This window comes from Agaricus bisporus, assembly GCF_000300575.1.
Source record: "Agaricus bisporus var. bisporus H97 unplaced genomic scaffold AGABI2scaffold_5, whole genome shotgun sequence".
Classification (NCBI taxonomy): Eukaryota; Fungi; Basidiomycota; class Agaricomycetes; order Agaricales; family Agaricaceae; genus Agaricus; species Agaricus bisporus.
This window is the reverse complement of record NW_006267368.1, coordinates 1,798,285-1,810,086: the sequence shown is the minus strand read 5'-3', so window position 1 is coordinate 1,810,086 and position 11,802 is coordinate 1,798,285. Positions and strand designations below refer to the sequence as shown.

Sequence of the window (11,802 nt, the reverse complement as noted above, 5' to 3'; positions counted from 1 at the left end):
CATACATATAACCGGGTCCCCTTTCCCGCGCCCGGCACTCCGTGGTCTTGTGGAAGTTCCCCCTTCTCCCCCCACCTATACCGGCAGGCGCCCTATTGCTGTAATTTCCCCGCAATGGAGATCTTCATGCGTGGAATACCGGCGGAATACGACAAATACCAGGTCAAAGCTGTTTTGGCAAACGTCCTGCATTCGCGCGAGTTCTTCAATGGGAAGGTCAATTTTGATGTTTATTTGTATCGCCCTCAAGACCAAGAATCTGACCGTGCCGGCATCTTTACCATACACGACGTCAATGTTGGGAATCAATTCCTGGGTATTTATGCCGGTCGCTTCGCAAGCATGGTTCTACCCTGTGGGCCGAACCTGCTGGAATTCGCGCCAGGCAGGAGGACGCCCTCTCCCAGCCTGCTCGACTCTATCTCGCGTTCCCCTTGGGTTGACCCCATTGAAGAGCGAAAGCGGGAGCAGCAAGAAATGGAGCTTGATTCCTTGTTTGTGTCCCTGCGGTCCATTCAGTTCGGATGGATGTGCAGGGACGACGTGTTCTCTATAGAGGCAGAAGCTTCACAGAATGCTTTTCTACGCTTTGATTCGTCCCGCAGGGAATTGAATGTTGTCTTAAAGGAGGCGTATCCCGGAACATCGGAGTATGTTATCGCAATGCGTCCGTCGTCCATTCTCCATATATCGTCGCACCAATCTGGACTTGATGCGGTTATTTTTCTACAGCTAGAGATACCCCCCTTTTTCTTTCATCGTCCTGTACCTATCCCAGGCGAAAAGAGAAAAGGCCCATTTACAAGGCTGGACAATTTATCAGGCATTGTGAACAACGCCCTGGCTATTCCGTACACCTCACTTGCGATGCGACTGGTGTTGTTTTCACCCGCCGCAGTCAATGCCTTTGCTCAACTATCCGATGCTGCGAATCTTCGGAATATCGTCAAATCTCATCCAGTACGGGTAGAACGACGAGCGCTTTTCTCCCCAGCCCGGTTGCAGGCCATGGATATAAACATACGGCAATTCGACTGGAGTATAGCCTTTCAGATCGAAGCGCTCCTTAGAAACCTTTACGTTGATCCCGCCGAAATCCTTGACCTCGTTCCGCCGATCAAAAAAGTGCTCGAGTCGCATGGCAAGCACTATACGGCGAAACTGATCAAGGAATTTGGTCCACAGGCCAAGGAGTTCCTTCTTACGGGCAATATGACGAGCATATCATCTTATTTTCTTTCTTTCGCGGAGGAATTTAGCAAACAAGATGATATCGAGTCAGAAATTCTAAATGATGCAAGTTACTACCACTCATTGCAGGTTACGATTAGCCCGACGTCCATTTTCCTGAACGGACCATTCATCGACAAGTCGAATCGAGTTCTTCGTCGCTACAGCAAGGCTAATCACGAGAACTTTCTAAGGGTGGAGTTTCGAGACGAGAACAATCTTCAATATCGCTCTGACAAGGACATTGACGATGAAGAGTTTGTTCGGAGGAGGCTTGGACATTTTATGCACGAAGGTTTGGTGATAGCAGGTCGCAGGTTTAGGTTCCTCGCGTATTCTCAGTCTGCGCTGAGGGAGCATTCCGTATGGTGAGGTTTCTCCGCTGTGCGCGCTTGCATCAGCTGATATATCTCCGTGTAAGGTTTGTCAAGGCTTTTAGAGACCCGAAACATGGTATCGTCAATGCGGGCAAGATCATTGAGAGTTTGGGCAATTTCCGAGATCTCGCCTATGACCGTACCCTTGGGTATTGTCCCGCTAGGTTTGGAGCTCGTGTATCCCAGGCTTTCTCAGCAACCGACGCGGCAATCGTCGAAGTGGATGAGATTCTGATCAAGAGAGACATAACGACACCTGATGGACAATATACCTTCACCGATGGCTCGGGAGACATGTCTGCAGACCTGGCGCGAGACATATGGCACCGCATCGCCCGTAAACGGGACCGAAATGATTTTCCTCGAGCATATCAAATTCGACATGAAGGGTCCAAAGGAATGATCTCAGTGGACTATCGACTTAATGGATCGAATACCCTATCCCTTCGTGACTCGATGATCAAGTTCGATGCGCCAGAATCCAACGAAATTGAAGTGTCGCGAGCCATCGATCAACCCACTCCATATTATCTCAACCGCTTTCTCATTATGATTCTCGAGGGCCTCGGTGTCAAACATGAAGTTTTCCAAGGATTCCAGGACGAGGCAGTTCGAGGCACCCAACAGGCAATGGAACATTTGTCCTCCGCCTCCCATCTTTTGCAGGCGCATGGTCTTGGTTTAACTTTCAAAATTCCATCTACCATGGCTAATCTATCCAAACTCGACTTGGATAACCTCGTCCGCGATCCATTGTTTGATCAACCCCTGCGGTTAGGTGTATATCACGTCCTCCGTGATTTGAAATATAAAGCACGGATACCCATTCCCAATGCTTGGACTTTAGTTGGCGTTGCCGACACTCATGGTTATCTCAAGGCGGATGAGGTTTTCGTATGTATCAAACATCCCGAAAAGGGTTCTTTCTATCTGGAAGGGCCCGTCCTCATCTCGAGATCACCCACCATTCATCCAGGTGACGTTCAATTGGCCATGGCCATTGGAGGTCCTCGCCAGGGTTCTCCGTTTGCTCGAGAACCACTGCCCAATACCGTCGTATTCAGCGTCAAAGGTGAAGTTCGCTTGTAACTTTTAGTATTAGTTCCTTTACTTATTTTTTACACCACAGGCGATCGTCCTCTTCCATCATGTCTTGGTGGTGGTGACCTCGATGGAGACCCGTATAATATTATCCCCCTCAGGGATCATCCCTACTTTACTCCGGAGAAAACATATGAGCCAGCGAACTATGAGGCTGCAGAGAAGCAGCTGACAGAGTGGCCATGCACTATGAAGGACGTGGCTGATTTCGTCATGCAATATATCGTATCTGATGTAAGTCTTTTACTGGCTCTAGGGTATGGCATTTGCTAAGCCACAGCTAGGTAATTGGTGTCGTCGCAACAAATTGGCTCATTATCGCAGACCAAAGGAAAGACATCACCGACGATGACTGCCTGGTCCTTGCGAAGTTACACAGTGATGCTGTCGACTATCCAAAGACTGGACGACCAGTCCAGCAGGATCATATACCGAGACCAAGGAACCCGAAGCCGGATTGGTTGGCCCCAGAGACTCTTGAAAATGTTTTGAGTCAGGGTGGGAGGTATTATGAAAGCCAGACGGCACTCGGGAAGCTCACTCGAGCGATTGATCTCAAGGCTCATGAACCTGCTGTTGCTCCACAAAGTCGTCGTAAACGACCGATGCAAACTGCTACTCGGCAAATTGAAAGTCTAGCTGATGAATTCTCCTGTTTGAGTACCAACGACTCCGCCATTTCCCTTATCTGCGGGGCGCTCGCTCCTCTCATCAAGAGATATTCAAATCCCCGTGATCCTGTGGATACTCTCATGGCTAAACGCATTGAAAGATGTTTCAAGGTGTTCGCCAGGGAACTCAACTCCATTGCGCTGAAATGCAGCTTAACGAATAGGCTGTATAAGCCACTATCTGAGGATGAACTCATCGTTGGGACTATCGCACAGAAAACGTCGCAGCAGCACCTGCGCAAAGATAAGATCTCGAAGATGAAAGAGTTGACGGAATTCGAGTCTCGCAAAGTTAGGAACCTTTTGGAGGGTGAGGAGAGAACTCCGGGGGATTATTTGAAATTTGCTTGGGCGGCTTGGAATATTTCACTTGTGGAGATGCGGAAGGGAACGTTTGGGGCGAAGTCATTCTGGTGGCTCACGCTTGGAATTGTATTCGATGCTATCAAGGTGAATGAAGAAGCCGAAAGTGTCGATGTGAGGAGTTCGAGGAGGGGTATTTGATCAAGTGCCGAGTGTAATTGAATTGAAGCAACCGCTGTACTAAATGTATTGGATTCGAAAGTTCTAGTAGTGCTTCATATATCTAACATATATATCTTGCATAATTTGGTGATGGACCACCGAAAGGGTGATGAATAGTAAATACTCATATTTTGTTTAATTGCATTGGACTTATTGCTGTTGAACCCTTGTTCATTTCTTCGAATTTGTCTATGTGTCAGTCAACCCAGAAATGCTATTAAGAGCGAGGGGGCGACTGAAACGCGGCTTCGGAATCTGAAGATTCTGAACTGAGTGCTTAACTCGACCGCACGACTCCCGCATACTTACATAAGCCTGGCCCATGTTCCCTGCATCCCCTCATTTCGATGAAGAATCGACATATCCTCGCATTGGCATCCGTCCTGCTGCTGGCTTCGTTTGTGTTAGCTGGAGATGCGGTCATTTCAAACAAGTACGTATATTCTCCTCTATTTTCCCGACTCTGGCTCACGAAAGCCTCGAAATTAGCTACACGAGTGATCCCTATCTTGAATTTCGGCCGCCTTTTGCTCGTTCTCTACCCGTCCAGATTCTCCTTACTGGAATTGTCCTGACGCTTACGGCCGTTCTATTCATCCATCTCATGTTCACCGCGCAATATCACTGGCCTCTGGCGCCTGTCAACTACGTGCTTCAGCTTTCTGGAGTTACGACGTTGCTGATTTCCCTAATTGCGACCATTCATGTGGTTTTGTCTGCCAGTCGTGATGAAAGTCAGACTTGGCCTTACATGCTGAGTTATATTGCTGTTGATGTACCGCCGGATATCGAGGACAATCCAACCGAATGGAGTATTGCTGAGAGGGCAACATGGCTTGTCATGACTGCTTCCACCTCTGGACTTATCCAGGTCCGTTTACTATTTTCCTGATGTCTCCTTGGTTCATAGGCTTTCAGATCACACATATCCAATTCCTAACGCTCTTATATCCCTCTCGTCTCGAGAAACAACTCATTTTCGCACTTCTTGGTAAGCATCCTTTATTTACAATCAGCTCACTCTTGTTCATCTCCTTGCAAAGGTCCCATGGCCATAGTAGCCGCCGTTATGCAACTCCTTCCAATCAACCCGGACGAGGACGTTGCGCATGTTGCATCTGCTGTTAGAAACGTCTGCAATGCCACCCTATCCCTTCTCTTCACCATTGCGCTCTTTATCTGGGGCATTCTCATCAACAGAAAGCAGGCATGGCGAACAGACGGAGGGACAGCCGTCTTTGGATGCGCAGCGTTGAGTCTCGCTCTCACTTCAACTGCTCTCAATTTCATCTACGTTCATCGTGGAGAACAGAGAATTGCTTGGCTCCAAAGCCTCATGTGGGCCGTTGTTCTATGGCAAAGCTTTCTCGGTTGGTGGTGGTGGGTCGGTGCTGGCAGTGGAATTGGATTGGGAGGAGATGATGACCTTGAAGAGAAACTCAGAAGAGAAGCCAAGAGGGAGAACCGACGAAGAGAAGCTAAAGAGCGGAGACAAGAAACGAAAAAACGGGCAAAGAAGGTGTGGCGGGAAGTTACGGGAGCTTTTGGGAGGGAGGCAACTGCCATTGAACCCGTCTCCGGTCAGTCGTCTCAGACTCGTAGACGACCGCCACGCAGGACTTCCTCGGGTGATTCACCACCCGTTTCACCCTCGAGAACTACTTCCGCATCATCGACAACTGGTACAGATCCCCCACTAGTACCACATGTCGTCCGTCGGATTTATGCCAGTGTCCGACGTGCACATTTGATTGCTGCACAGAAGCAGACCGCTGAGCGCGTTGAGCGGATACGAGAAATACAGAGGAGTGGGATTTCGGATACGTCGAGAACTACTTGGGGCGTGGGTAACCTTATACGAACAGTGGCGCCGATGGATCAAGATCGTGTGAGGAGATATCCTGACACTGATTGGGAAGGGGATAACGACAGAAGCGAATATGAGATGTACGATGCGACTGAGTGGAGGCGGAATAGGCGGTCTCGCAGTCGGGAGACAAATGAGGATGGTGATGTTGTGGATCACCCCACGAGCGAGGAGGAAGAAGTGAGGCGCAGCAGAAGCATTTCCCGACGATCAGGGCGACGGAGAGAGGATGAGAGCCAGTATAGAGATGAAGATGAAGATCGAGAGTCTGTGCATAGCAGAACCAAGACCTCTCGCGCGACGACACCACCGAGCTCTGTTATTGATTCTGATACAAAACCGCAATCTCTGTGGTGGTGGGGCCCTTTGAGACGGTGGCGTTTACGGGACTCGACGGCGTATTCATGACTTTCTACTTTTTGGATTTTCTTTAGGCTTGGGTTCTGTTTTCTGTTTTCTAGTGTATCATACCCCCAATATGGAAGTAGTCACAAAATCAAACAGCTTTCTTGCTTTCTTATACTGCCACTATTATCTCTTATTAGGCTATGGCTCTCATCGAGGAAAGCTTCTCAGTATTAGCGTGCCCGCATCCGTTGACGATTTGTTCGCAGATTATCGCAAATGACCGTCTGGGTCGAAAAGGTGAGGCCTCCTCCGTAGACGTCTTATGGTGTCCGCCTTGACGGATCGGCTCGCAGTGCGGGTCAAATGCAGTCCAGACGACACGGTAGGAGATTTGAAAAAGTTGATTGCTGCACAGACGGGGACAGACTCCAAGAAGATTGTGTTGAAGAAATGGTGAGTGCCGGAGATATGCAGTGGATTATATTGATATATATATGGGGAGAAACAGGTATACGATCTACAAGGACCACATCACGCTGTCCGACTATGAGATTCACGACGGAATGAGTCTGGAGATGTACTGAGAGTCGAGGAATGACGTAGTGCAGATGTTTGCAGTAGATTGCCATCACCTCTTCTCCCTCCGTAGCCATGAATTCGTATCCTCCAGAGCTGCTCGCTCAGCTCGCCCCTGTAATGTTCGTCGCTGGGCTTGACGTTCCGCAGACTCAACCACCCGAACCCTTCCATACCCTCATTGTTAGACTGCGCGACGCTCTCACCGCTCAACGTAAAATTGCAATCTGGCAGCCAGACAAATCAAAGTCATTTCATGTTGTCTTGGTTGACAAGGAAGTCAAATTTCCGCCAAGGAAGTTGGTGTCACCCGAAGACCCGCAATACGCATCGTCGCACTCATCTCTGTCACCTTTGACTCCGAGTTCACCACTACATCCTGATGGACTCATCGCGCCCATATGGATACGCAAACACACAACACTCGTTCCGTCGGTGTTTGTAATGTTTCTGAGGCTGTATGAGCACCCCCAGCAAATTCCGAAATCACCGTTGGAAGGTCCTGACGTGGATAGAGAAAGAGAGAGAGAGGCGGAAGAGAGGAGATGGGATACAGAACTTTCGGGTGAGATTGCGAACAGGAAAAAGGCAAACAACGATAGAAATGTCAAGTTGACGGTCGTGTTGTTGGCTAGTCGAAGAATGTTGGGTGAGTTATGTGTTTTGTTATATGAGCCCGTCTCAATGCGGCGTTATAGATGATCCAGTGTTGGATGCAAGACTGACGTTTATCAGGCGAAATAGTGGACTGGACTCCCGTGCAGCTCTCTTTGTGCTTAGCCCAGTAAGCCAGTCAGAATTAGGTGAATTCGTGAAGAGGTTCGTCCGAGCAGACTCTTCATATATTGTATCTTATCACCGCCTACAGTTTGTCTCAGGCGCTCTATGAACCTGCTCTGGATTACTACACTTCGCACTCAAAACGGGTTCGCAGGAAACGTAATAGGCATTCGACCACTGTGTCGTCTTATGCTAATCTTCCTATCGGGAATATTGCCAGGCCACTTCGACCGGAAGGATGGACAGTACGTTACGAGTATAAGATGGCATGCTTTGCAGAGTTTAGAGGAGAATATGAAGTTGCCTTGAAGTAAGTTTTGTTCCGTGTTTGTAGCCGGGCAGGATTCTGACTAAATTCCAGGCATTATCAGGATGCGTACGACGTGCTTGTAATCATGTTCGGGTCCCCTGCCATCTTGCCTCCACGCACGAAGCGATGGGCAGAAGCCAAAGTCCTTGCAGACACCATCAATATTAAGGTAATAATGGCCGCCGAATGTGAGGATTGTACTCAACCGCGACATGACAGATTACCAAACTCTACCTGTACAACAATGAAACCAGTCTGGCACTATCTCATCATTCGACCCACATACGGAAGTTTGGTGATTTTTCAAGAGGGTGGGGTATAGGCGAGGAGACTTACGAATTCTGGAGCTGGACTGCCCGACAGTGAGTTTAAATTGATTTCTTGATGAGATGAGGCCAAGCGCGATATTCATTTTCAGGAACCGTCTTCTTGCAGAATTGTTGGAACAAGCAACACGATCTACTCTCGTTATTCCTGTGCATAAACCTCAAGTTCTTGCAGCCGATACCCTTTCAAATGGACAACGAATACCTGGAATCGATGTTGATCCAAGGAATGTCGGACTCAATCCCAGCCATTATCTCCAACATCCGGGTTACTATTATTATGCTGGTGCGGGATGTGCGGAGATGAGGAGGGTGAAATTTCAGACTGCATTGGAGGCCGAGGTATCCCAACACCTTCTGAACATCATTATCACCGCAGTCAACTGATGTTCCACAGCAAAATGGTCAACCAACTGCGTTATCACCTGGATTTACAAATGAAAAAAAGGTTGATCACAATGCTATTATATTGGAGGTAATGTTTCTTGTACAGCTTGGATAGAAAGAGTCTGATCGTTCTTTCAGCTCTATACGAAAGCGTACGAGCTCTTCAAGAAATACAATCCTGGTGATGCCGCCAACAATGGACAAGGTCGTCTAACACTTTTGATCGCGTATCGTATCGCTCAGACGTATTACAACTCTGAACAGTTTGAAATGGCCATTCGGTAAGTTTACACGAATGGATGTGCAACGGGAATATAACTGAAAGTTTTAGATAGATTCTTTGAAAGAATTGCCAGGACTTATCGCAGGGAACATTGGGGATCTATGTTAAGGCCACTGTTGACAACATGGCATTCTTGTGCTAAACAGCTTGGAGACGTTGAATTGAGTATACGATTGCTGTTGGAAATGATAGGTCATGGTATGCGCTTGACCTAATACGGCAGATCTGTAAGTTGAACTTGGTTAACCAGATTCTCCCGATGAAGAATACCCAACGATTTTGGAAGAGGATATTGTCGCTGTCTTAGAGGTATTACTCCTTTGTCAGTATCTTCTTCATCGTCTTGTTCATTATTGCGATAGAGTACTGTACCGAAGTCGCCAGATACTCCGTTTATAGTTGATCTTGCCGATGCCAAAGCCCTCTGTGAGTTCAACGGTAGATAGTATAAATTCTTTATCAGCTGACATATTTTGCTTCTAGTTAATACAGATACTGTGTTCTGGTCTCCGAGCGTCAAAGTCGGAGAAGTCGCTGCATTTCAGATTTCATTGTCTGCACCGACTTCAGTTTCGATATCTTCATTGCCGATTTCATCGTTGGCTGTTTACCTAGGAGACGAGAATGATTCACCGGCCGTTGTGATTCGCCATTCACCGGAAATGCAAACCGAGAAGGCGGAGCCGGTGCAGCTGATCGATGCCGGCTGTATAATTCCTCGGGAACCTGTTGAAGTCAACGCAAAATTACGGTGGGGTGTTGGAAGTATTATTGTGGTCACTGGGACGATATCTTCAGATGTTCCCACTGTGTTTAAGGCATGGTTCATCTGGCCCAGATGACCATTCAGGCTCACTTATGTCCATACAGGTCTCGAAACTGGTCTTAACGCTTGAATTGAACGCTTGGAAGGTTGAGATTCCCTTGCAGCCCTGTGCGGGACGCTATGGACGACCCTCGTTTGGGAAATGGTTATCGTCTATTAACCCGCCGCGATTCATTAGCGTTAAACGTGATCAATATTCTTTAACGACGTTGGTTCTATTCAAAGTCAGACGTCTCGCTTTCTAACCTCTTCTTTCAGCGTTAAATCCCGATCTTACCAAGTGGAAATCTCTCTTCGGCATGATGCACCAGCACTCGTGGATGAAAGCTATCCCATCATTATTGAGATCAAAAATACGGACGATACGGATTTGGTCGTTAAAGTTGATATTTTGCTACAACCTACGGATGCTGATGGGGCTGGTAAGTGGCATACGTCACGATTGAACCAGGATTAACTTGATTCCATCTTAGTGAATCAAATAACCTTTGAAGACGAACGATCCTCGAGTCTGATTAAAGGTGCTGAATGTGGTATCATCAGACCTGGTGAATCCGTATCCAAAACGTTGGAGCTTCTTGGCAGTGGCGCTCCTGGGGACAGAGTCCTTGACATCTCTGTGCAAATAAGAGTACCTGACGATGATGACCAGGATACTCAAGCCGTCAATGTTACGGAGAAACTACAGACGATTATCGTGCCAACTTTGGAAGCCTTCAAAGTTACACAAGACGTCACATATCAGCATAATTTGACAAAATGGAATACCTTATCGGATTTGATGTCTTATGATGAAGATTATGAGGATGGTGGGAGGGGAATGGAAGCAATGGTTATCACAGATATCAATGTTGCAGGGCCGTGGCCCGTCTACGTGGAACATGTCGAGTTCGAAAATGACGTGAGTATGGGACTCAATTTTGACTTTTACTGGTTGTGAATGAAATCTGGCGAAGCAGGATGCAAGGACGGAATTACTCGACTCTTCGCTTGAGACGGAAGATGATGACATCTTTCCAGGAGGTGAGCTGTCTCGTCCATATATATTTTCGAAAGCTCATTGAGTTGCTCGTCGTAGAATTTTGTTCTGAAGATGGATTCAACATTTCAAGCCGTTTTGTCGTTCCAACGAGTGAGAACGAATCAGAAACCAGTTCTCTGTCGCCAGGTCATTATACAATCCATTGGAGGAGGTCTGTCGTTCCCGCCTCGTTTGAAACTTACACATAGATTTATCTTTGCTAATATAGAATATTCGAGAATGGAGAGCGCAATCAACACCCTTCCGTAACTCGAATTCTAATACCATCATTAAATCCACCCCGAGAAAACGTGATAGCCCTCTTGGATGTTCCTCCCATTGCGAAACTTCATGTTCCTCTTGAACTCAATCTCTCCATTCGTAATTATCATCCGACATTGTCAGCGAATGTGCTTTGTCAATTGGAGACTGACGTGGAGGACGCTTTCGTTGCCTCTGGATTAAAAAGTGGGAGAATACCAATTTTACTACCTGGTGCGGAAGAGAAGATTACGTGGAGGTTAATTCCCATGGAATGTGGGCATGTGCAGCTACCGAAGTTGAAGGTATTCAACAGGAGGAAGTTGATTTCCTCTTCTTCTACTACACAAGCTCAGAGTACTGTGGATGGTTCTTCGGGAGGTGGTGAAGGAGATGTTGTGAACATTGTCGACATTCGTCGAGATCGGAAGTCTGGAAGTGAGATGGACCCAAGTTCTGGGAATGTAGGAGCGGGAGTGGGGAAGGATGGATTGATGAGTGTGCTTGTCCTTCCGTGATGAATGTCAATTTTTTGCTTGTGAGTCTTGTTAAACATTTGTTATTTCATACCAATACGGTTACTTATTGAATGGTAGTAGGTACTACCACGATATTTATCTACTTGCAATTGTATAATCGCCCCCAATGTCACTGATTTATCTGTGAAGATCAGGATCACCTGAGGGATGATTGGACCAGGGCTAGCCGAGCAGCTATTCTTGACCTCGTACACCACATACAGAGATTAGCAATCGGTGATATACGCCATTCGTTCGTTACTCAGACTCAAGATTCACATCAAGTGTACATTAGCCCATGACATGAGAATCACCTCGAAGCAATGTCTATGCCAGACGCATAAATCCCGATGGGTCCTGTGAGTGACGGTAGCGAAACATCAGGATCCTCAAGA

General features: G+C 47.3%; 4 protein-coding genes across 4 annotated transcripts; all 4 read left to right on the top strand.

Annotated features, from left to right (window-relative positions):
- Positions 1–114: 114 nt before the first annotated feature.
- Positions 115–3,992, top strand: AGABI2DRAFT_205003 (RNA-dependent RNA polymerase; the record flags this gene model as incomplete). The annotated part of the gene is made up of 4 exons (XM_006461236.1): positions 115–1,598; positions 1,652–2,679; positions 2,737–2,942; positions 2,993–3,992. The coding sequence occupies 4 exons, from the start codon at positions 115–117 to the stop codon at positions 3,881–3,883; spliced, it is 3,609 nt and encodes a 1,202-aa protein (XP_006461299.1). The 3' UTR covers positions 3,884–3,992.
- Positions 3,993–4,242: 250 nt separating this feature from the next.
- Positions 4,243–6,266, top strand: AGABI2DRAFT_192824 (hypothetical protein). Its single transcript, XM_006461235.1, has 4 exons — positions 4,243–4,337; positions 4,394–4,775; positions 4,823–4,895; positions 4,948–6,266. The coding sequence occupies exons 1-4, from the start codon at positions 4,252–4,254 to the stop codon at positions 6,177–6,179; spliced, it is 1,773 nt and encodes a 590-aa protein (XP_006461298.1). The 5' UTR covers positions 4,243–4,251; the 3' UTR covers positions 6,180–6,266.
- Positions 6,267–6,319: 53 nt separating this feature from the next.
- Positions 6,320–6,703, top strand: AGABI2DRAFT_70411 (hypothetical protein; the record flags this gene model as incomplete). Its single annotated transcript, XM_006461234.1, has 3 exons — positions 6,320–6,416; positions 6,473–6,572; positions 6,628–6,703. The coding sequence occupies 3 exons, from the start codon at positions 6,320–6,322 to the stop codon at positions 6,701–6,703; spliced, it is 273 nt and encodes a 90-aa protein (XP_006461297.1).
- Positions 6,704–6,770: 67 nt separating this feature from the next.
- Positions 6,771–11,407, top strand: AGABI2DRAFT_70129 (hypothetical protein; the record flags this gene model as incomplete). The annotated part of the gene is made up of 18 exons (XM_006461233.1): positions 6,771–7,344; positions 7,394–7,514; positions 7,564–7,785; positions 7,837–7,954; positions 8,005–8,147; positions 8,204–8,453; positions 8,509–8,586; positions 8,637–8,779; positions 8,834–8,979; positions 9,032–9,090; positions 9,144–9,207; positions 9,265–9,590; positions 9,652–9,815; positions 9,866–10,029; positions 10,081–10,508; positions 10,567–10,630; positions 10,686–10,800; positions 10,858–11,407. The coding sequence occupies 18 exons, from the start codon at positions 6,771–6,773 to the stop codon at positions 11,405–11,407; spliced, it is 3,729 nt and encodes a 1,242-aa protein (XP_006461296.1).
- Positions 11,408–11,802: the final 395 nt, after the last annotated feature.

What these genes read in the sequence shown, in the direction of transcription:
- AGABI2DRAFT_192824 (XM_006461235.1), top strand. Translation starts at nt 4,252, where the DNA reads ATGAAGAATCGACATATCCTCGCATTGGCATCCGTCCTGCTGCTGGCT. An exon ending in CCACCTCTGGACTTATCCAG is followed by an intron (nt 4,776 to 4,822) that starts GTCCGTTTACTA and finishes ATAGGCTTTCAG; the next exon opens with ATCACACATATCCAATTCCT. An exon ending in ACTCATTTTCGCACTTCTTG is followed by an intron (nt 4,896 to 4,947) that starts GTAAGCATCCTT and finishes CTCCTTGCAAAG; the next exon opens with GTCCCATGGCCATAGTAGCC.